This window comes from Mixophyes fleayi, chromosome 4, assembly GCF_038048845.1.
Source record: "Mixophyes fleayi isolate aMixFle1 chromosome 4, aMixFle1.hap1, whole genome shotgun sequence".
Taxonomy (NCBI): Eukaryota; Metazoa; Chordata; class Amphibia; order Anura; family Limnodynastidae; genus Mixophyes; species Mixophyes fleayi.
Window position 1 is genome coordinate 52,359,555 of NC_134405.1, and position 23,004 is coordinate 52,382,558.

The 23,004-nt window shown below is 40.3% G+C and overlaps 1 protein-coding gene across 4 annotated transcripts in view; it reads left to right on the forward strand.

Moving 5' to 3' along the window:
- Positions 1 to 17,614, forward strand: part of TACC1 (transforming acidic coiled-coil containing protein 1) — an 88,721-nt gene extending 71,107 nt beyond the window's left edge. For 3 of the 4 annotated variants that reach the window (XM_075207007.1, XM_075207005.1, XM_075207006.1), the window contains 10 exons: positions 1,838 to 1,898; positions 2,870 to 3,029; positions 3,128 to 3,174; positions 7,754 to 7,849; positions 10,110 to 10,186; positions 10,482 to 10,525; positions 11,655 to 11,815; positions 12,255 to 12,361; positions 15,002 to 15,122; positions 15,516 to 17,614. In XM_075207007.1, the coding sequence (XP_075063108.1) occupies positions 1,838 to 1,898; positions 2,870 to 3,029; positions 3,128 to 3,174; positions 7,754 to 7,849; positions 10,110 to 10,186; positions 10,482 to 10,525; positions 11,655 to 11,815; positions 12,255 to 12,361; positions 15,002 to 15,122; positions 15,516 to 15,584 (943 nt within the window). In that variant the 3' untranslated portion in view covers positions 15,585 to 17,614. The remainder of the gene's footprint in view (positions 1 to 1,837; positions 1,899 to 2,869; positions 3,030 to 3,127; positions 3,175 to 7,753; positions 7,850 to 10,109; positions 10,187 to 10,481; positions 10,526 to 11,654; positions 11,816 to 12,254; positions 12,362 to 15,001; positions 15,123 to 15,515) is intronic. The other variant, XM_075207008.1, reaches the window with a different exon arrangement.
- The last annotated feature ends 5,390 nt before the right edge of the window (positions 17,615 to 23,004 follow it).

Below are 23,004 nucleotides of genomic sequence, written 5' to 3' on the forward strand. Positions count from 1 at the left end.
AGTATCATCTCTATGCGGATGATACCCAAATCTATCTATCCTCTCCTGATATCTCGACATCTGTGTTGTCCCGTGTAACTGACTGTCTTTCTGCCATTTCATCTTGGATGTCCTCTCGTCAACTCAAACTTAATCTTTCTAAAACAGAGTTAATAATATTCCCACCCGCCAACAAGAGCATACCTGACATTTCTATCTCTGTTGATAACATGACCATAAATCCCACCCCACAAGCTCGCTGCCTAGGTGTAATCCTTGATTCACGCCTATCCTTTGTTCCCCACATTGACTCTATATCTAAATCATGTTACATACATCTAAAGAACATTTCCAGAATCTGCACATATCTCACACAAGACACTGCTAAAACCTTAATTCATGCACTAATCATCTCCCGCATTGACTATTGCAATTCCCTCCTTACTGGTCTTCCCAAAAACAGACTCAAACCCCTAAAATCTATTTTGCATGCTTCGGCAAGACTGATTTTCCTTGCAAATAGCTATTCCTCTGTTGAATCACTCTGTATGTCTCTACACTGGCTGCCTGTCTTCTACCGAATCCAATATAAAATACTTTTACTAACCTACAAGGCCATCAACAAAGCTGCACCAACATACATCTCCTCTCTTGTCTCAAAATATCTCCCAACTCGGCAACTCCGTTCTGCAAAAGATCTGCGTCTCTCATCCACCCTTATTACATCCTCCCATTCCCGGTTACAGGACTTTTTTCGGGCTGCACCCACTCTATGGAACTCTCTCCCTCGCACAATAAGACTCTCCTCTGTTCTACAAACTTTCAAGCGTTCTCTGAAAACCTACCTATTCAGACAAGCTTATAATATTCCTCAACCACCATCTTAACCTCACTACCTTTAGCCTGTTACACAATTTCACACAAGACAACTACCCCCGGACCAACATTGTTGTGTGACAGGATCATTTAGCTTATGAGTCACCCTACCTTTGCAGTCTGGCTGGGCCAAGATGCAAAATGTATACTTAACCTCATGTGTCAATCTCCCATTGTCCCATAGATTGTAAGCTTGCGAGCAGGGCCTTCTCACCTCTTTGTCTGTTTTACCCAGTTTGTTTATTAGTTTATTACGTTTGTCCCCAATTGTAAAGCGCTACGGAATATGTTGGCGCTATATAAATAAATGATGATGATGATGATGATGATGGTTGCTATAGGCAACATCTCCACTTTTTCAAACCCGCAGCTTAGTAAATCTAGCCTTAGTATATTTTGCTGCTCTCACACCCGTGTCCTCTACTGCTTCTAGCTCTGTGTTGCTGCAGTGAGAACGACTTGAGAAAATAGTTTAATCTTAGAGAGTATAGGGAGTAGCTGGAAGGAATAGGATGCACCAGGACAGTAAGGTGATAAAGACAGGGACCAGTGGACTGGGGCAATGGAGTATGCCCAGAGAGCACCAAGTTGGATATCATGGAGCAGATCCACCCTCAACGGGATGAGATTGCGTTTACTTTGATTCCATGATGCAGTAAAAGCAAATATTTTAATTTATTTATTCTATGTATTATGTAATTCCAGGTAGAGTAATATAATGGTGGTGTTCAAAGGTACCATCCCTCAATCCCTACTTATTATTGCCTAACTTGTCCCTGTGATGTGTTCATTCCTGTGCTGGTGAGCCAGATTTTCCTGAATCCGTGTTGTCTATTGCTCTATACATGGTGTCCCCCAGCATGCCAGAACGTGTATAACTACATGCATGAGCGCAGTTGGGTCAACTTGTTTGTTCCAGCTTTTCTCAAGCGGAGGTGGTGGAATCTCTGTGTATGATAAACATATCCCATTCTTCTCCTAGGAACAGCTGTAAGGTGCAGAATTATGAAGGATCAAGCCTTGTGCTCGACGTCTGCAGTCAGGTGAGCAAACCGGCTCTTTTGTCTTCCATCGCACGCTTTACAATTATCAAGTTGCTCTACTAAGATAATGTGTAGTGTTCTATTGTAACACTTATATAAATGAGCGAGCATACAGTAGAACATTGAGTTCTTCCAGAAATAAAATGTTGAACATTTAGAGGAGAACCAAAAGGCATTTCTCTGGGGTCTAATAGTCTTGTCCCGTTGTTTTCTTTGTGTCCTTGTTGCGAGGTTCATTTTTTAACATTTGTGTGTGGTATTTGATTATCAGTCATAAGCCAGTCATGCATGCTTCATTCTGATTGGCCAATCTGGGAGTCTTCAACCTCATTGGTCAGTTTTGTAGCTTGTGTGGGAAGCCAAACAACCTGAGCGATCACTCAGGTCCTGTCAATTCACCCAAGTGTGAGATATACAGCCAACCAGAATATATTACACACCGTTCGGCCTCAGCATTGAACTGCTAAATCTGTATACTCTGGGCGTAACGGATTACAGATTGGCTGGTGCCAGCAAACACAACAGCCATTTGTAGCCAGCTCTGTTTATGTTTAATGGTTGTGAGACAGCTTAGCTCAAGTAGAGCCTAACTACAACAGTGCTTCTCATCCTTCTCCACTCTCTCCTTTACATATAGACACTATTGCCATTAAGCAGTCAAACTATGCACAGAAGGGAAAAACTAATAAATATGGTAAATAAGTACAAACTAAAGCCTTTTTAGAACAATGACAAGCTTAATGTATAAGTAGTTGACAGCTGCATTTTGAAGTAGTCCAGATGCTTAAAACTTAAGGTAATATGTAGAATATACTCGGACTCGGCTGTTCTATCAGTTTTACATTTGACTTCCACCTTTCACCTCCTAACAGGGGTGGCCGCTATTCTGTTGGCTGAATGTGTTCTTATTGGTGGGAGCTGAAAATAGATGTTTTATTTGTAACTTCATTTAGTTTTATTCTTGCACACAGCAAGAGGACGCTTCTCCCAGCATTGAGAAGAGAGAGGGCCATGCCACAGATGAGGAGAAGCTGGCATCCGTGCCAGCGCCCAAGCAGACTGGCACAGGGAGCAAGTGTCAACAAGAAGAAGAACAGGAGTTTTTTGAGTGCCCCAATGACTCCACCTCAGGTATTTACAAAGCTATTAGTCCATATGTTTGTGTGTCATTGTGTAAATATTCTGCCTCGCTACATAAAATAACCTGATAACTATTTGTTTATTTCCAGGGCTAGAAAAGCCGTCATCGATGGAGAGCCCTGACCCTGCCTCCAATGTGCGTACCTATGTATAGTGTTTTCATATTTCCTAGACTTTTATAACAACTGAGCGAAGTGAGTTTTGAAGGCCATGAAGTACATGTATACATTAAACAAGAAACATATTACATGTTCTTTATGCGATGGAATGGTTAACAGTGGTTATTGTGGTCATGCCTGTAACGGGGCCCTGTGTCCTCCATGACACATAGATAGTGGCCAAGCGGTAAAGCGTAGCCCATGAGAGTCCCCAGCGGTCAGTAGCCACTTGGGAGTCATGTGACATGGTCAGAATACTGCTGATTGGTTGCAAGACCTGTAGACTCTGCACTGTGAATGCTTTCTGCACAGTGTGGAAGTCCATATCTCCTGGACTTCTACCTGGTTACACATATAAATGGCTTTCAGATACTAAAATATTGCAGGAGCACAGTACAATCTGAAAATCCTCTCTCCCCCTAACTGGAAGCAGGAGGGGGTAGAGGGAGGAGATGAAGATTCTTCCCCACAAAATATTTTGTTATTTAGAGAGTGTTTGATTTTTGATAGACCGGAATTGTCACAAACTAATCAAGGGGAGAGAGATGGATCAAGTGTAAGTTTAACAATTGTATCAGTATAAATAATGCCACTTAACCCCAGTTGACATAGAAAAGACACATCAATGTATATCAGGCTGGGCAGATCCTAGTGTGCGCCAAAGTTACGTGTTTTGAAATACTCCTTCTGCAGGCAACATGGAGGCACTTCAGACCATGAATCAACTGCTGTTTTATATAGATGACCCCTCATGTTGGCAGAGCGAGTGGTTGGGAGTAAGGGACGTACAACAACTGCTCTGTCTGTTCGCACCACACTTTGCTACTTTGCTTAGGGGGCTAAATACAGTAAAACAGTGTTTAATGCCTTTGAAATTTTGGGATGTTTGTTTTCTGAGCAAACCCACACATTATAGATTCCCTGTGCCTCTGGAACAATCCTGAAGGCTCCACAGTGGTGAATCTTCACTGATTATTCTTTACCACCTACAGAGGTGTGCAGGTAACATAATGTCCTGGTGTGAGTGCAGCCAGACATATCCTTGATGTACAGCGGCTCATCACTGGGAGCTGAATTTCCCCCTTATTGTTGAAAATATAAGCAGATATGGGGAAATATGTTTATTATTATCAACTTAGGAGAGAGGTGATCAACCACGCACACAGTAGTCGGAATTAACCAAGCATAATTTTACATCATGTCTACTTAATTCAGCATGGATTTCTACTTTGATTAGTATGGGAGTCAGGTGTTCTAGACAGCCAACGCCCAAAAGCAAATTGTGTCATTCTGTATCTCATGTGGAGCCTTAAAAGTAATGAGGTACCAGGTGCCCACCTTAGTGGACACCACTCCCTTGTCTCCCTCTCCCTCCTTCTTTCCTTCTGTGATTTTCTCTCTATCCTTTTTGTTTTTTTTATTTCCTTTTATGTTTTTTTTTCTTTTTCTCTCTCTCTCTTCCTTTTGGGGGGTGGGTGTGTCTGTCTGTGTCTCTCTCTCTGCGTCTGCGTCTGTGTCTGTCCATTGTTCACTCTGTGTGTCTTGATATTGCGTCCTGGATCTTTGCCAAACTTGTATGTGTACATGTATATAGCTTCAAAGTGTGCTAAACAACATAGGAGACTAGGTGGAAATCGCATAGGTTGGTGGCTGGAATTCACTGTTTGATAACCATCACCGTTGGATCGTAGGACTTTTGCAGGTGCTCCTGTGCTTCATTGTCGGTTGTAGGTGCCTCGTGTTCACCTGCTGTCCGCCCCTCAAGCCCTGGATCCATAGGCAATGGTTTTCTGTGCCTAGACCTAAATCCAACCATGCATACACCCATATAATGCAAGATTTTAGGATATTCAGTTTTGCCATTATACAACAGCAGATGGCAGCAGAGATGGGTGTTTAGATCTGTGATGCAGTTACATTCTATGACTGCTTTGTATTGGACCTATCTTTTCCACGGGTAAGGAAACTGTATTCACTGTTTGATGAGTAGATCATTTGAAATTTTTCATTTTCCACTATATTTATCAACATAAAGTATGAGGTATAGAATAGAACTAGGATTGCCACATTTGGGTTTATTCACTAACACTGCACTTAGGTACAATATATGCACTGAATCACAGGAACTACTCGGGAATTGCTGCAGGCCGCCCTAACATATCTGCATAACGTCTGAGGTCATCGGGTTCACATCTTGCTTGGCTCCCTAAATGACTCTGCTGGTTCCTAGACCTGTCTGGTTGTTCCCCAGGTACAATTGGTTAAAAATACCAAGTGAAAATGACGTTACAAGCTTTTGGGGCACAGATCTTTTTTGGTTTGGTAAACTGTTTTCGTGCAATCGTTTTTGTAAGTATCCACTACTACTATTTTTTATAATAGATAGATAGATAGAGAGATATATATATATATATTATTATATTATAACAAACACTGTACAATGGGTGTGTATAAACCAAAGCTAAGTTGGGGGAGTTGCCACCTACTGAGATCTGTAGTTTCCCCACTGTCAGAGATAATGATTATAGGTACTTTGACCAATTGAGTTCAGGGCTTATCAGGCCCTGTTATAGAGCAGTGTTTCTTAAACCCGGTCCTCAGGACACCTAACAGTGCATGTTTTCCATATCTCCTTGCTTTAGAACCCGTATATTCAGTACTGACTGACACATTGTAATAGATTCACAGGTGGTATAATTATTTCCCTTGTCATTTGGAAAACCTGCACTGTTAGGGTTCCTGAGGACTGGGTTTAAGGAACACTGATATAGAGCATAGACAACTTTGATAGGTGAAATAAAAATGTGTTTTTCTTTATGTCCTCCAATGTACAATTGTGTCATAGATAATATAATAATTTATTACACTTTTATCAGTTTAAGATACACGTGCCTCAGAGATTTTCAGTTTGGTTCATTTTAATGCTCTGGCACATAGTTTCCTTTAAATTAAATCTGTATTTACCATCTTAAAAAAAAGTATGTGACTTGGATGTTCCATGATGACCAGAATACAGATTAAGTGATGGGTTGTTTGCTTTGTATGAAGGACGACAGTTTGCAGACTTATGTATCTCATTAAACTCAATATGCCAGTAAACCTAAACTCTCACCCTTTAAAGACCTATGCCCGAGCAGTGATGTCAATGACAAACCTACATTGATGTACCCACAGGTGTAATTGCCAGGCCCTAGGCTATGGTGGAAGAAGCTTTGTCAGATTGTTTATATACTGTATGTTGCTTAGGATAGCATATTAGATTAGATTAGGAGATTTGAGGCAGTGTAGCTGGGACACCTTTAAAAAGGATGATCCCTTCAAGGTCGCTTGGAGCTTATCATAGTGCCTGGGTGATTCTGTCATGCAGTGTATTTCTATGGCTGGTAATGATAATAAGTTACATAGTACTGGAGATAATTCCGCATATTGTAATGTATAAATCACAACTGCTATCTATTACAGCCTTATTCTAATATTTTGCAGATGGTGCTTTTGAGTGGTCAAACTGTTGGGTGTATATAAATATCATTTAAGCATTATTCACAAATAAACATATATATAAATCATAAACAATATAGTAAGGATTAGAAAGAAGGTCCTTTGTGTGAGGGTCCTAAGAGTTAGGTACTAAATGTAGGTTATTGAAGGCAATGAGAGGAGGGAGGAGGACAGGGGGCTGTTAATAGAGGATTGTAGGGGGGTGGAAACCTAAAAGTGTATGAAGGAGCTGGGAGTGTGGCTTATTCTATAGGTCTGTTTCCTTCTGGGAATTTCCTTTTAATTCACATTCATTTTTTATTTAAGCTTAGAAGATGTTTCTTAACCTGTGGTATGTGTAGGGGTGTCCAAGATGGTTTCATAGAGAGCGTCAGACTGTCAAATAATTTCATAAATACAGAGAGCTTATTTAGAGTTAGATTTAAGTTATAAAGCATCACATATTACAAAGTGATTTATAGAGAATATTTAATTATTCACATCAGACCCTGGCCCAGTGGAGCTTACAATCTATATTCCCTACTACACAGACACACTCACTATGACATTATCTGTATGGCTTTGGAGTGTGGGAGGAAACCTACACAAACGCAGGGAGAACATACAAACTTCACACTGATAGGGCCCTGGTCGGAATTGAACCCATAAACTCAGGGCTGTGAGGCAGCAATGCTAACCACTGTGGCACCATGTTGGGACATTATACAATATGTTGCTCAACATAGTGTGAGTTAAACATTGACAAACATTAGCGTTTTTGTTAAACATTTTACAGACCTAAGTGGGTAGTTGGTACTTTCTACTACATAGTAAAAAGTCCACTATTACACAGGGAAGCTGCAGATCCATTTTGGTTTAAATTTCCCATAGACCTCTGGTACAGAAGTTCTGAAGGTGAAAATAAAATGTGTCCAGTGCTGTCTTTGTTGCCACTGAAAATGCATGTCGGTCTACCACATACTACCACGGCTTGTGGCACACAAGGCCATAGGCCTCAGTGTATTGAGTGATAATGATGATAATAATAGGGAGTGAACTAGGGATTTTCTGTCTCTGCAGAGAAGCACACTCAGTTTGGGGGTTGGCAGTCAGGATCCCCTGGACGCTGTCTATCTGTATGAACGAGCTGCAGTGCTCACTCTCATCAGAGAGGAGGTAACTTCCCACCCCGGACGTGTTCAGTACCACTGTTCTTGTCATGTAGTGTCCATCAATACTCCACAGAAGCCTCATTATTAGAAATAAAACTATATTGGTAATTCAGCATCCTGCCGGGATTCTTACACTCTGTATTGCCATCAACTTGCGATCCTCTGGGCTGCATCACTATAGCTGTTTTATGTGTTTCATTGTGAAGATATTATTTTAAGTGCTGCTCATTGTGGTCATCTGTTTTTGTTTTTTTTTTAATGTATGTTCCCTCACTTGAAATCAACATATTCTGTTCTTGCATCCATCTAAAGCTAAATATTCTTGGTTCACCATTGTGGATTGGAAGGTCTTTGTGTATTGCTGATTTCCTCTCATCCACAGCAAGGTGCCATACAGATAGAGCAGCCTTTGTTCACTCACTAGGCACAGTCAGGTGCCATGCAAACAGCTCATCGCACATGCCAGTTCTGTGCCAGCTCTGGCACACCACATTCCTATGCATAAACTATAGAAGGGATTGGACACTTTAGTGTAAATTCACAGCTCCTCTCATGCACATGATTGCACCTTTTTCAGCTAACAAATTCTGCTCCATCTGTACGCTGGCATAATATAAGTTAGAGTGCAAGCTGTATCATTACTAGACTTTTTCTAGTATTATTACTAGCCTTGTAACAGTGGCTAATATTAGTAATGTATGTAGTGACATTAGTAAGGATCTTTTCTATGGTTAGAAATACTAATTACTATTTTTCTAAAGGACTGTAGAAACATAACTGAGCTCTACAAGGCCCTATAGCAGGCCTGGCCAACCCGTGGCTCTCCTAGTGTTGTGAAACTACAAACCCCAGCATGCTTTGTCAGTAGATAGCCAGCCAGTAGGTGGCAGGGCAAGCTGGGACTTGACGTTTCACAACACCTGGCAAGCCATGGGTTAGTCAGGCCTGCCCTGTAGTAAGATTTTGAAGGGTCCCTAAACTGATCTTTGAAAAAATGTCTCATTATTCCACTAGAAATCTTTAGCAACGCTTGTTTTCCCATAATGCAGACTCCTGATACACCCAGATTAACAGTATAGATGGGAAGAGGTTCCATTACCTGTTTTTCTCATATGTAACCAAAAAAGAATTATGGGGTGGATGTTTTGACCTGAGCAATCTTCAGATCATACGGTTATGTCCGTTTTAACTTCACAATTGTAGGAGTCCTATTTTCAAGTAATCACTCATTGTAGTGTTGTTGTTTTATACTATTCCAAGCTGGCGTGTTCACAAATGTAGCAGATAGAAAGCTTCCAGTTCTGAAAGATCTTCTTTTGTGAAATCTTCATTATCATCTTCATTTTAGTCACCTATTCTTACTGTGAGCTTTAAAGACTTAACCAACGCAGTGCAAGTAATTCAAGAAAGATCATTTCAGGCCAGATTGTCAACAACTAAAGATCTTTCCTACTGGCTTCTTCAGAACGAGCTATGAATCCCCTTCAAAATTCAAGATAGACCTTTTCATCTTAAATGAAGGGACCGCTAGAAAATATTTTTCATGAATGTTGCGTTACATTCACAATATTATTACTGTCATTAGTCATACCCTGTAGTATGTGTTTAATATATTATTACAGATGAGCAAAATGTTCAAAACGCTTTCATTGAGTCTTGTTCTTATTCCGTGCTTGGCTACAGAACTTTCCATGTTTCTCTGGTGGAATTTGGCAGTAAGTGTTCCGCTCAAAATTCCTCCCATTATTTTTGCTCCACCTGAAATGTAAACCTCACCACAGAGCAGAATGATTGACCGTCATTTTACTAGCTCTTCTTAAATTCGGCAAAATGCAGACCTACAGATTCAGTGCATTGTGGAATGGCGAGATTGTATTGTTGTAACGTTACACCTCCGCCCAACAGCCTGTTGTACTGTAAAACGTCACCGTAACTTTGCTCACCTCTAATATATACACATATGTTGTCACTGGACGCACGGCATTACACCATGCCATTGTTTCTTTAGTTCATGGGATTATTACATTTATTATTGTTGCTTGATGTCCATATACAAGTGTTCAGTGTCATTAAGGATTTGGCTCATGCTTTTTTTACTCTGAGTTATTCTCATTAATTGTATACCTGCTACTGGTAGTAACCATACTCGGACTGTTTCCACTTTCTGTCCTGTGCCTACTATATCACCATTATTGTTGTAAGGTCTGTATTGTACATATGCACAGTATGGTAATATACTTCTGTCTCTGTATTTCTATCAAAAGATCATTATGAAGGAGATTGAGGCAAAGGACTGGCAGACCAAGTATGAGAGCAGTCACTCAGAGGTGCTAGAGATGAGGTAACTGACAACGATATAATAATCTCACATATAATATATAAATTGCTGTAAATAACATCTGTCTAAACCATTCTGGTGTCATTGTTCATTAGAAACTATATTATAAGGGATATCTCTGCCTCTAACAGTGTTCTTTTATATGGTCAAAACCTAATAACCTTTTGTACCATATATTTACAGACCGCCGTTTAGTGTGCTTATTGCTACATAGTAGAAATTAGAATCTATACACTATACAATCTGTCTATGGCTGGTGGAGTGAATTGTGGTCTATTCATATCCCTTTATCTTGCAGGAAAATTGTTGCAGAGTATGAGAAAACGATTGCACAGATGATTGGTGAGATATAATATAGTGACGTTAACATAGTCTGACGTTAGTCCTGTAGGGTTAAACGGGCAATGGTTTCATCCAGCACAATGAGAAGTGAAGGCTGAGCTGGTGGTTTATGATACTTTACTGCTCTTTTACCTTCACCCTCTGGAATCACGAGTCTCCCTTATTGGGTATACATATAAAGCCTCACAAGCAGTGGAGATTAATGCAGACATGATCTTCATTACAAATAGTTTGATGACCACGCCGGTTGTACACAACTAACATGACACCCAGATTAGAGCACAGGTGTCATTAATGCTGCAGCACTGGTCTCCAATGACTTGGTAGTCCTCCACCGAGGGCTCCAAGTCTTCCCAGGACACTCTCCACTATGGGCAGCAGGTGTCAGACCCACATGGTTGGCAGCAACACGGGGCCTGGCACCTCCCACCCCGGTAGTTACACCCATGACTAAAGTGTTAAAGATCATCTGGATCCTGACTGAAGCTACCCACACACACAACATTCTTTTACAATCCAACCACCATTCTCGTTTGTAGAGTATATCCGTTGCCTTTCAATTTCGCTACAGACAGTACACTGAAATTTATTTGGCAACCAATGAGAAATTAATAGGATTGCATCCCACATGCAGCAATATTCATGTCAACCATGGCGGAACATACACGCTGCAGTGAATAATACATACAACAATTTGATTGTTAAACGATAAACATATCACCACCTCATCCAATCACCATTCTATACAGCCTGATTTTATTATTCTGGTTGGATTTGTTTGTCTGCCTCCCACACACTGAAAGATTTCTGTACAATTTAGACAAACAATTTGAGTTTGATCAAACTGTAATGTGTGTTACCTATAAATAAGATGTGTTAAAACAGAGCAAGGCTTTAGTTAAACCACAGTGAGACAGAAAATGAATGAATCCTCAAACATTAACCAACCACTTGCAGGTCACTTATTGTTAATGGAAGGTGTTTATAAAAGATCTGGATCACTATTCTCCATATGCTGTGTGTACATAAGTATCAGTAGATGGCATTCCAAAGACGTGCATCTGGAAGGTCATCATTTATACTGTGTTGTTGTAATATCTGTATTCTGTTGTACGTTTCTTTTGAGTAGAGGATGAGCAGCGGAGTAAGATGGCTTCACAGAAGGGTCTACAACAGGTTACACTGGAGAAGGAACAAGCCATTTCTGACTTAAACTCAGTGGAGAGATCGCTATCTGACCTGTTTAGGAGATATGAGAACCTCAAAGGTGTCCTAGAGGGCTTTAAGAAGGTGCAGTTTACCTATTCAGAGGTTTCAGTTTGGCTATTATGTATTGCGATAGCTCATACTTGCCAACTCTCCCGGAAAGTCCAGGAGACTCCCGAAATTCGGGTCAGTCTCCCGGGCTCCCAGGGGAGATGGCATTTCTCCCGCATCCCGGATTTCACTGAGAATCGCGTAATTTGACGTGATTCACGGTGAATCACGCCATTTTGGAGGGCGGGAGGGGGTGGGACGAGGCCAATTGCGTCATTTTGGCCCCGCCCCCCGTGATGCGAATTACGTTTTCGCGGGGGGGAGGGGCCAAAATGACGCAATTGGCCTCGTCCCGCCCCTCCCACCCTCCAGTCTCGCCCCCTCTCTCGGAAACAAGTTTCCGGGAGTTGGCAACTATGCGATAGCTTGACCTAACTATAACCATGGCGGTCTCTTCTTTGTGTCTTTACAGAATGAAGAGGCTCTAAAGAAATGTGCCCAGGATTACTTGGCACGAGTGAAACAAGAGGAGCAGAGGTACCAGGCCTTGAAAATCCACGCAGAGGAAAAGCTGAACATGTGAGTGAAATAATCCACCATCCCAGATACAGACTGGTCCCATTGTTGTCATAGTAAACAGCTTTGTTTCACCCATGCACCAGGCATTGATGTCATGACCTGCAGACATATAGGATATCTTAAAGGAGATCTGAAAATATGCTGCATTTTACCTGGGTCTTGGGAAAACCTATGTTTTATTATACAAATTATCTGTTGCCTTATTGCAGGGAAGCCACAAAAAATTCCCTTTAGGGAATAGAATCTTCGGCGCTAGCAGTACACTAATAAAAAACACATAATATATAAAAATAAAATCAGTATATATCAGAAACACTGCAGCTCATGAGACGGTACAGCAACCCGTTAATTGACAAAACAAAACCAAACAGAGTGCTGTGAAACTATATATACTTAATGGGACACTGCACCATTCAGAAAAGTAAGCCCAACCAAATTAAAATATACAAATGTAATTTAATAAACCAACACAAAGATAAAATGGGAAACAAATGAACATAAACAAAAATTGAATATAACATAAAAAATTGCTTAGGCTACACAGCTTGCGGCATGTGAACCACATATGGCATTTACGTTCTCACAAATGTATAAGAATGTATTATGCCCATATATATTAGACAGACACTCCACAACTGTGAATATATTCATAATCGGGCTATAAATGGTATATTGATTTTTTTTTATGTTATATTCAATTTTTGTTTATGTTCATTTGTATCTTGTTTTATCTTTGTGTTGGTTTATTAAATTACATTTGTATATTTTAATTTGGTTGGGCTTACTTTTCTGAATGGTGAAGTGTCCCATTAAGTATATATAGTTTCACAGCGCTCTGTTTGGTTTTGTTTTGTTATTGCAGGGAAGCACTGCTCTGCAGTGGTTGCTGTTATGATACATACCCCAGTCCTTTGAATATCCTTTGATCAGTGTCTACAGGATACATAAGTAGAGAGCCCTCTGTACACTAGTGGATTTAGAGCCCTAGGCATCATGCTCTCTGCTATTTACCATGCTCTGTCATTCACACTCTCACTACTACCCCCACCCCCAATACTTCATTTAATCATTCCCCAGCTATCCACAGCGATAGGCATCCACTTCCTTCCAGTTGGCCGCAGCTTAGGACTTCATTGAGCCGGGATGTACATGGGTCACATGTAAGTAGTGATCAAATGTCCAATGACTGCTATTCACAGTGGTGGACTGAGGCAGTAGAGGGCTCAAGATCAGAAATTAGACATGGGCTTCTTGAAATAAACTAAATCCGCGATAGAAGGAGAAAAGGAAGAGCTGGCGATCAAAATAAAGCTAGTTTTGCAGCATTGAGCAGATGGCCACAACTTTACTAGCGTATAGCTAGATCCCAGACGCCTGTCAGCCTAACACAGCAAATCCTTACGCGTTTCTCTGTCCACAATGCATGGTGGTTTCATCACAGGAAAATGATTTTTTTTCCTCTGGAAGCTGTGCATTGTGTTGATAGCTGGAGAATGATTAAATGAAGCATTGGGGTGGGGGTAGCAGTATGTGAGTGGATGACAGAGTATAGCTATACGCTATCACTGAATGTAGCTGCAGATTATCATTATAGTGCAGCCAAGGCCATGTCATATGTCTTCTGACTTTGGAGGTTTTGATACCAGCTAAATATTCTGTGGAATTGTGAGTGACTAACATTGTTATGGCTATTCTGGGGTGTTGTAATGAATACTAACTCCAAACTTAGCATATCAGAGCTAATAATAAAGCTAATTATGTTTGCTTTAAAAAGGACTAATATGCATGCATTAAATGTATGATTATACTGACCTCTTCACTGCTGGGCTATTGGAATATATCTTGGAAAACTGTGTATTAATAAGAACATATGATAATCTTATTAAGGACTGAAGGAAGCTGCTTTGTCCTTTTTACAATTGGAACTGTGAATCAGGACTGTGAACCAATTATATAATAGTTGTCTTATGTCTAATAGATTTTGATCATTGCTTTATGGTGCTATATTGTTTCTAGAAGTGCTGCCCAGTATTAACATTATTTATGTATTTTAATAAACTGTTAGTTTTTATGGTTTATACTAGCACTTGTTTTTTCTTTTTTTGTTATGTTTTGTTATGATCTGGGTCTATTTTAGTTATTCAGGACAAAATTGATGTTGAACAAACAAGCAAAGGGTGGGTCCCTTAAGGGGCAGTGTTGGCAGTGGCCCTGGGCAGTGAAAGGGACAGTCTATGCAGTTCTTTAACTGTGGTCTAACATGTTTGGCAGGATTTTAAAATGCAAATTAAAAAATAATGGGAGCCGGAGGTGTGACTTTAGATTCCCTTTCATACTAAAGTTGTCCTATGAAAGTGATACCAAGGAAGTGACAAATATATATGTGAAAGGAGCATATAAGAAATACAGATCATTGAGAGTTATGATTGCAGCAGTTTTATGCACAACAGACTTCCTGACAGTAACCAAGGGAGGCCACTAGGACCCTGAAATTGCTGATAAGAGAACTGTAGCCTCTATTAGGCCACTGTAATTACATTTGTGATGCCGCTACAATATTATGTGCAGGCATGGGAACTTTGCATGTGAAGGTATGAGAACTCTGAGGTTCTAAACTGATTTACATATCTCTTCTTACAGAGCTAATGAAGAAATAGCACAGGTTCGAACCAAGGCCAAAGCAGAGAGTGCGGCTCTCACCGCAGGACTCCGGAAGGAGCAGATGAAAGTGGAGTCACTGGAGAGGGCGCTGCAGCAGAAGGTGCTTACCCAGTATAGTCGGAAGGAGGCGTCCTGTAGCTCTCCTGCTGTAGTGAAACTACAAGTCCCAGCATGCCTTTAGCTGGCAGGGCATGATGGAACTTGTAGTTCCACAACAGAGGAGACATAGTTTGTAAAACAGCTTGCCCTGAATGTCCACCATTTCTTGTATTGTCAGATGCACATAATCCTCCTGATATTCTCCCTGACACCCTAAGTTATCATACATACACCAGTCATAAATACAGGTCTCCTGATCAACAAATTTAAAATGTGTGGACTGATTTAGAGTTGTGAGTGGGGTGGAGCACAACTTAAGACAGTGTTTAGGTGGGAACCATCTGACCTTTGGTTCCATTGGCTGAGTTTATTTTTTTTCTTACTTGTTTTTCAGAACCAGGAGATAGAAGAGCTGACAAAGATTTGTGATGAGCTGATTGCCAAAATGGGAAGGAGTGACTGAGTGCTGGTCCTCTCGCCTCCCTAGAATGATCTTCCCCCACCCTCTCTCTCTTTCGGTGGCAAACAGCATGAGCCCTGTACCTTTAAGAGACCAAGAAAACTTCATCCTGCTAGTAGTGTACTTGATAAATGTCTGCTTCCATTTCTAGAGAGGGCACACAGTGAACATGGTTTCTTTTGTCCTCTGCTAACATGAATGGAATCTTCCTATTTTAGATTTGTTTCTCCTAAATGGTGTTTATTATGGACTGTAAGGTAGATGGGAGTAAACCTTTCTCCCTTGTGTGCCAGAGCATGGCAGTCATGTAATGCCTCTGTGCACCTATTAAATGAATACACACTCAATAAATGCGATAGGTCATGCTGGTAATGTAACCCCTGTTAAGATAACATATATATCTGCACTGCCCTTATAGCGCTGAAGCCTGTTACCAGCAGTTACTAATGTAAGGCTAATTATAGAACAGGATTTTCTAAGCCTCTTAAACAATGGAACTGCAGTAAAATATGTTAATGATAAACGGCTTTTACTGTACAGTAAATCCTATTTGCATTGCAAACTGGAACCAGGAAGGATAAATTTATTAGCTGGAAATGTCTCCATGATAGATTCATATTTATACAGCAGCAAGCAGACCTGCAGATGCACTATAGCCTGTTATGGTCAGGTGTCTTTGCTAGTGTTCCATACTACAGTCACCAAGGGATACATAAAAACACAGCCATCACTGTACACTTTTTTCATCTTATCTGATGCAAACCTGCATCATCCCAGGATCTCATAAGAGGATTGGTGTGGATTTAACTGTGCCTATACTGATGAGTATACAATATTGGCTGGTCCAATAGATGGCTTAAATCCTTGTCTGGGAGTGCTGCTGAGTGGCATTTTTTTCAAAGACATGTTAAGCATCATACTTTGAACTTGCATACTAAACAGATATTGCCATTCTTAAATGTAATTGGCATTAGTATTTTAAGGGATGGTCCAAAATGCTATGAAGCCAGCTCTCCTAGGTTTACTTCTTCAAAGGCGGTCGTCTAGACCCTCAGCGTTGCCTGCGATCAATTTCTGGCCTGCTGCATCTGACAACAGGGAGAGGAGAGCATTGTCTAGTGCTTTGTAACTAACTAAAACAGGGCCATGTATTGTATACGGCAGCTGATTGGATTGGCTGCCGCTTCCATCCAATCAGCTTCCGCATACAGGACATAACCACCTTAGCAGTAAGATTGAATCTCCCAGTTGTGTGCTGGCAGTGCTCTAGTCTGCATTCTGTCAGCACTGCCAAGTGCAGGTCATAGTTGGGTTTATTGAGGGGAGACCCTATGATAAATTTAAAGGGCTTGACCAAAAGTGGAAAATCCCTTTAGAAAGCCTAATAAGCATAATATAGCAAGTGCACCCAGTCGTCGTAAGATCAGTAAACTAGTTCTACTGGGGGTTTGTAACCTATTTGCAGCCTCAAAGTGCCCATGTCTCTATACACTCTGTAAAGCTTCCCAACTGAGAAACTATTGATCCAACTGTCGCCATTTTGGAAATGGCAACCATGCCTTTATAGCGTAGACAATACATTGTAGCCATACCCACTTTTTTTATTTAGCATTTTCTTATAGCATGTCAAGGACTCCCCAAAACATACCAATAAATGAATAGATTTATAATGACCCTACTTAAAAAGTGACGGTGACCTTTTAGGGTCATACATTTTCTGCTGCTATCCTTGAGTGCAAAAATAAATATATATTAAAGGATATATTTTTCCATATACGTGGAAGCCAAATAGCCTTTGCCTTTTGCGAATCCCAGTCATAGCTTGTTATGAAAAAAATAAAAATCTGGCTTTGTAAGCATATATATTTAACAGCAGTATATTTTATATACAGCAAATGGTTTTTTTTATATGTTCAGGTAAATATTTGAATATTCTCACACAGACAAGATAAAATGTTGACTAATATATGAAGACATATTATATATATATTTTTCCTTGTTTGTTGTGTATGTATAAATGGTGTTTCAAACTGTTTTGGTCTTTTTGTTTTTTTTTTAGTGTGGTTTTATCTTTAAAAATTTAAGTACTACACATTCATTACAGAAATTAAGGACACTTAATTGGCTAATGTTTGGTTGGATAACTTTGCTCTTTTTAACCGGGAAACCCACCACCTCTACTCAGTGTCACCCAGAAAGCTGCATTGGTGCCATCTGAGTTTAGACCTTAGGTGGAGTTTCTGGGTTAGGTTAATACAGTGTTTCTCAACTCCAGTCCTCAGGACCCCTAACAGTGCATGTTTTCCATATCTCCTTGCTTAAGCACAGGTGTATTCATTACTGACTGACACATTCTAACAGATCCACAGGTGGTATAATTATTTCCCTTGTCACCTGGAAAGCATGCACTGCTAGGGGTCCTGAGGACTAGAGTTGAGAAACACTGGGTTAATAGATCTTTTTCAATAAAATGCTTTTTACATCACTTTCATCAATGTAGCGCTCCACTCCTGCTGCTGTGGGCTGGCTTGTTTCAGACAGGCAGCTGTATAGTCTGTGTTGCACGAATGGGAAGTTCACTTGGGAGGGGCATCGACAACACTGACAAATCGACACGTAGTAGCAGAATAGAAGTGTACAGAACCGTTGGAGGTAGCAGGAGCCCTGCCAAACTGGAAGACCACTACACCACCACACTGTAAAAAAACACTGTATTTTTATTTGAGACTCTGAATTCCACCCAAAACATAATTTTAAGTTTTAGATTGCGTTGTTCTTTAACATTTACACAGCTCAATGTAAATATTGTCAGTGCAATAATGTGTCTTTTAATGTGATGCAACAGAGAGAAAAGGACAGGTTCTGAGAAAAGGGAAGAGCAGCAGCTCCCAACATACAACAAACAAGCACGGCAATCCTATGCGCGGGGAGGAAGCTAGTCAGTCTCAGGGCATGCCATGGTACCAGAACACACAGGGCTCTGGCAAGCCAGACTTTATTTGCCTTTTGCCGTAGCTCCAATTTCCTGACAAACATGTAAATCAAACCAAAAAAAGCAATCTACGTAGTCTTACTTTCACATAATAACTTCCCGGTATGGGAATATCCTATAAAAAGAGGAATGGAAATTCTGCCTTACTTGTCCTATCTAAGCCACGTTCTACAACATTACAATGTTATTTTTCCACCACAAAGTATGCTAATGATTACAAAGTGTGGCTTCTTTAGCACTGCAATAAAATATTTTATAGACTACACATATTAAAGCCATAGAATATGGTATAAAGTGTATAGTTTTTCCACTGAAGACATTCCTAAGAATGTTTTCAGTTCCAATACTTGTATAGAATATCCTGCATAGTATAGTGTATGTATGTACATTTAGTTATATAGCGTCGCTGTGTATGCTGTGTACACATTTAATACACAGCAATAATATACAATGCTGGGTAATAAGTATTACTGCAGCGACAGGCACTGAAGAGACATTAGGATGCAGCCTTGGGTTATGGAAACCACAATGGGACAAAATGTAATTCATGTGCTAACCTAGACCATTGAATAGAAAGTAGCAGTCATACACTTTGACTTTTGTATAGTGCAGAACATTGACAAATCATCAGGTAAGTGGAATCGCTTTTGCTGCCTTAGTATGAATTACTTTTACCTTTTATATGATATAATCTTGTGCAAGCGGTGTCCATAACTCCACATATTAACTAAAATCCATTATTATTGTTCACAAGTGTAGTATATATATCTGGATTCTGGCTCGCCTCTTCCCTCAATCCTCCCGCATTGCCATACAGCCCCACATTTCTTCCCGTTTCGAGAGTATAAAATAAATATAAGATATTTGTATATTTGCCCAGTAATTTAAACTAATCATGTTTTTATATGAAAGATGATGAAACAAAGGGTAGCAGCTGCTCCTGATTTTGTTCTGCGCGGGACCTCTGGTGCCACCATACAACCAGGACTGGTAGTATGCGCGTTATTGCAATATTTTTTTGCCAACTTACAAAATAAGTTTTATTTTCATGGTGTTACATGTAGGTATGATTGTCAGTTCAGCCCTTCACACTTGGACACGGCTGTTGTATGGCTGCCACAAAATGTGCTCAAGGTATGGTCTTCACTAGACATCAGGGCCATCTTTTCCATTGGGCATGATAGGCAGCTGCCCAGGGGCCACACGGGCAAGGGGGCCCCATAGACACGGCTCTTAATGAGAATAAATAATCCTGCAAAAGAAAAAAACCTGCAAAAAAAACCTTCAAGGGTCACTGAGCAAGTACATCTATCTATCTATATCTGTATACATCTATATATCTATATCTAGGGGCCCCGGTGCACTGCTTTGCCCGGGGGCCTATAATGTTAAGATGGCCCTGCTAGACATGTTAGTGTGTACTGACTGTCAGGAACACACCATTTAGCATACCATCAGGTGAGTTCATGCACAATGTGTCTGTACCATTTCATGATCTGTTCCTGGGGCATTGGACTTGTACATGTGTCGGTGTGTGAATGGAGGAGGATTGCAGGGATCAGTGATCCCTATGTGTGCTGCAGCTGTAGAGCTCTGTGTATGTGGTCAGTATGATAGAACAACAGTCTGTATAAACGTGTGTGAACGAGCCCTTGTGCAGGTCTAATCTCAGGCTTCATAGACTTAAATGTGTTGAATTCTCTGAAAAATACTATAGAAAATATTAATCATTTTGTTTTAACCAAATTAGAGCAGCACTTCTAAGCAGTATAGGCTTTGTGTGTGTGAGAGAGAATCTTAGTCTAGATGATCTCACAGATGGCCACAGCACTGTCCTTCTCTCAGTGTCTGTAAGGTGGTATTAGCTTCATATCTATCTGTAATCGTGTCATGGTCAGATGTCTAATCCTATAACAAGACACTAACACCCAGAGCCCAGCTTTCAGCTCCTGTCCTAGAACATCACACAGCAGCCGCCAGCCTCTCCTCACCATGAAGGTTCTGTTCCTCCTCAGCCTCGTCCTCGCACTTCCTCTGGGCAGTAAGTGCAATCTGACTGCTTCTTGGGCTTTACTTGCCACTGGTGGACCTTACAATGCTTTAATAGCAAATGGTTTTCAGTGTATGCCACAAGCAATGTGCTGGGCTTAGGGCCAAATAAATAGTTTCCAACTATGATAAAATATCTAGGACAATTGGTGGGATCTGATTAAGATCATTTTTTGCCACTTTTTGTATCTGGAAATGCTTAATTTGCAATATAATTTTGTTCAGAATCAGTAGTAATAGGTTTTGATTCAGCATTTGTAGCCTATAAATGTGTGACGTGGTATGTTGGAGGGATTGGCTGAGCTTCATATTGACAACAGTAACCCAGAATTCTGTTTAGAGAAATGTGATATTAGTGATTATAAAATAGACAGAATCAGTGGTGTTTGATACTAGTATCAAGAGCTGTAGAAGAAAGACAAGAATATAATGGATGGCAGGAGGGGGTATAACTTAAACATTTAAGAACCTGTATGTTAAGGTTTACGACAAAGGGGACATTGTCTCACAATGATGGGACAAGCTTAAGAGTAAATATTTCACTGAGACAGAAGTGGTGGCTTAGATCAATCTTCTAGCAGATGTACCTGAACCAGCTACTGTTACAAAATATAAATATTTTTTACATAAACTGCTAAAATGGGCAGACTAGATGGACAGACAGTTCTTTGCCATTAGCATCCAATCAGGGACATTTATGAAAACGTTTTTCCTTTCTTTTGATTTTATGGTCTTTTTGTTACTAAAAATAGTGCATTTGCAATGTTGAGAATAATTCTTAATATAGAACAGTTGAGATGCCATCTGGGTCGGGGTTCTTCTTATAAAACAATGAACCCTAATTTATGTTTTATGTCATAAGAATATTCTTGTCTGCATTTTTTAATCTCCTTTTTATAATTTGGCAAAATACAAATTCCAGTACAATACGTGCATATTGTGTAAGGAAGGATGTGTGTGTTTACTGTTTAATATGGTTATTTGATCTGTTTAGGTCTGGGTGTGCACTAACTGCAGTAATATAATATAGTAAATCTGTATATAGGACACAATCTCTGGTGTATGTATCATATTCATCCAATAGGACATTTGTCTGGTCTATATCTCCGTGTATATCATCATCATGAGCAGCAGCTATTTATATAGCGGCACTAATTCCGCAGCACTGTACAGAGAACTTGCTCACATCAGTCCCTGCCCCATTGAAGCTTACAGTCTATTTTCCTTAACACAGACATACACACGCCGAGAGAAGTGCTAACCATTAAGCCACCGTGCTCCCCATATATATAGGACGCAGTCTCCAGTGTTTATATCACATTTATACAATAGGACATTTCTCTGGTCTGTATCTCACTATATAGGACACAGTCTCCAGTGTATATATCACATTTATACAATAAGACATTTCTCTGGTCTGTATCTCAGTATATAGGACACAGTCTCCAGTGTATATATCACATTTATATAACAGGACATTTCTCTGGTCTGTATGTCAGTGTATTGGATGCAGTCTTGAAATCGGGTGGATTCAGAACTTAATGTGACCAGGGAAAACCTAATCCTTACTTTCTGTGAGGCATGGTTTATCACTCCTAATATTCGATTAAGGAGTACTCTCCCCACAGTTTAAATTCACCTCCCACTCCAATGCAACATGGTTTTGCCCAGGTCCAAAGTTACTCTTTTTTTTTTTTTTTTTTTAATGCTTTGCTCTCCTTAATGACTCAGCCCCCCTATGTTTAAAGAGAGGAGTATCATCTTTCACACTAGAGTTATTTGAGCAAAAATCTGGGGGTAAATGTATCATACCCCGGTTTTTGCAACTCGCGGGAGATCGGCGTGTTCGCAGATTAAATTTAAAGCGGCGCTGCCTTGTAAAGGGAAACTTCCCTTTACAAGGCAGTGCCGCTTTAAATTTAAGCTGCAAACACGCCGATCTTCCGCGAGTTGCAAAAACTGGGGTATGATACATTTACCCCCTGGAGTTAAAAAAGCTGAATGTATGTACTTTGTTTCAGATAGAGGTGTATGTAGCATAATCATCCTACATCCGTTTGAGTGAAGCCTAATCCCACTCAGTTGTGCTGTTGGAGGACCCTAATCCTTCCACTATGTCCCAGTCTCGTTCTTCTGGTATCTACATCCCCTTATCACATTATTAGACTGACCCTCTCGCACACATCCCTTTACTCAATAACACTGTTAGGGAACACACGGAAACTGAATTCCAACAATCTCCATACAGGTACCAGATGTGAACTGCAGGTAAGCGAAGTGAATGTAAGAGTAGAGATGTTAGAAGAGCAACCTTCCAGGAATATAACAGTTGCTGAAGGCAGCTGGTTGAAGATACCAGGATAATAGCGGATGGCAGCAGAA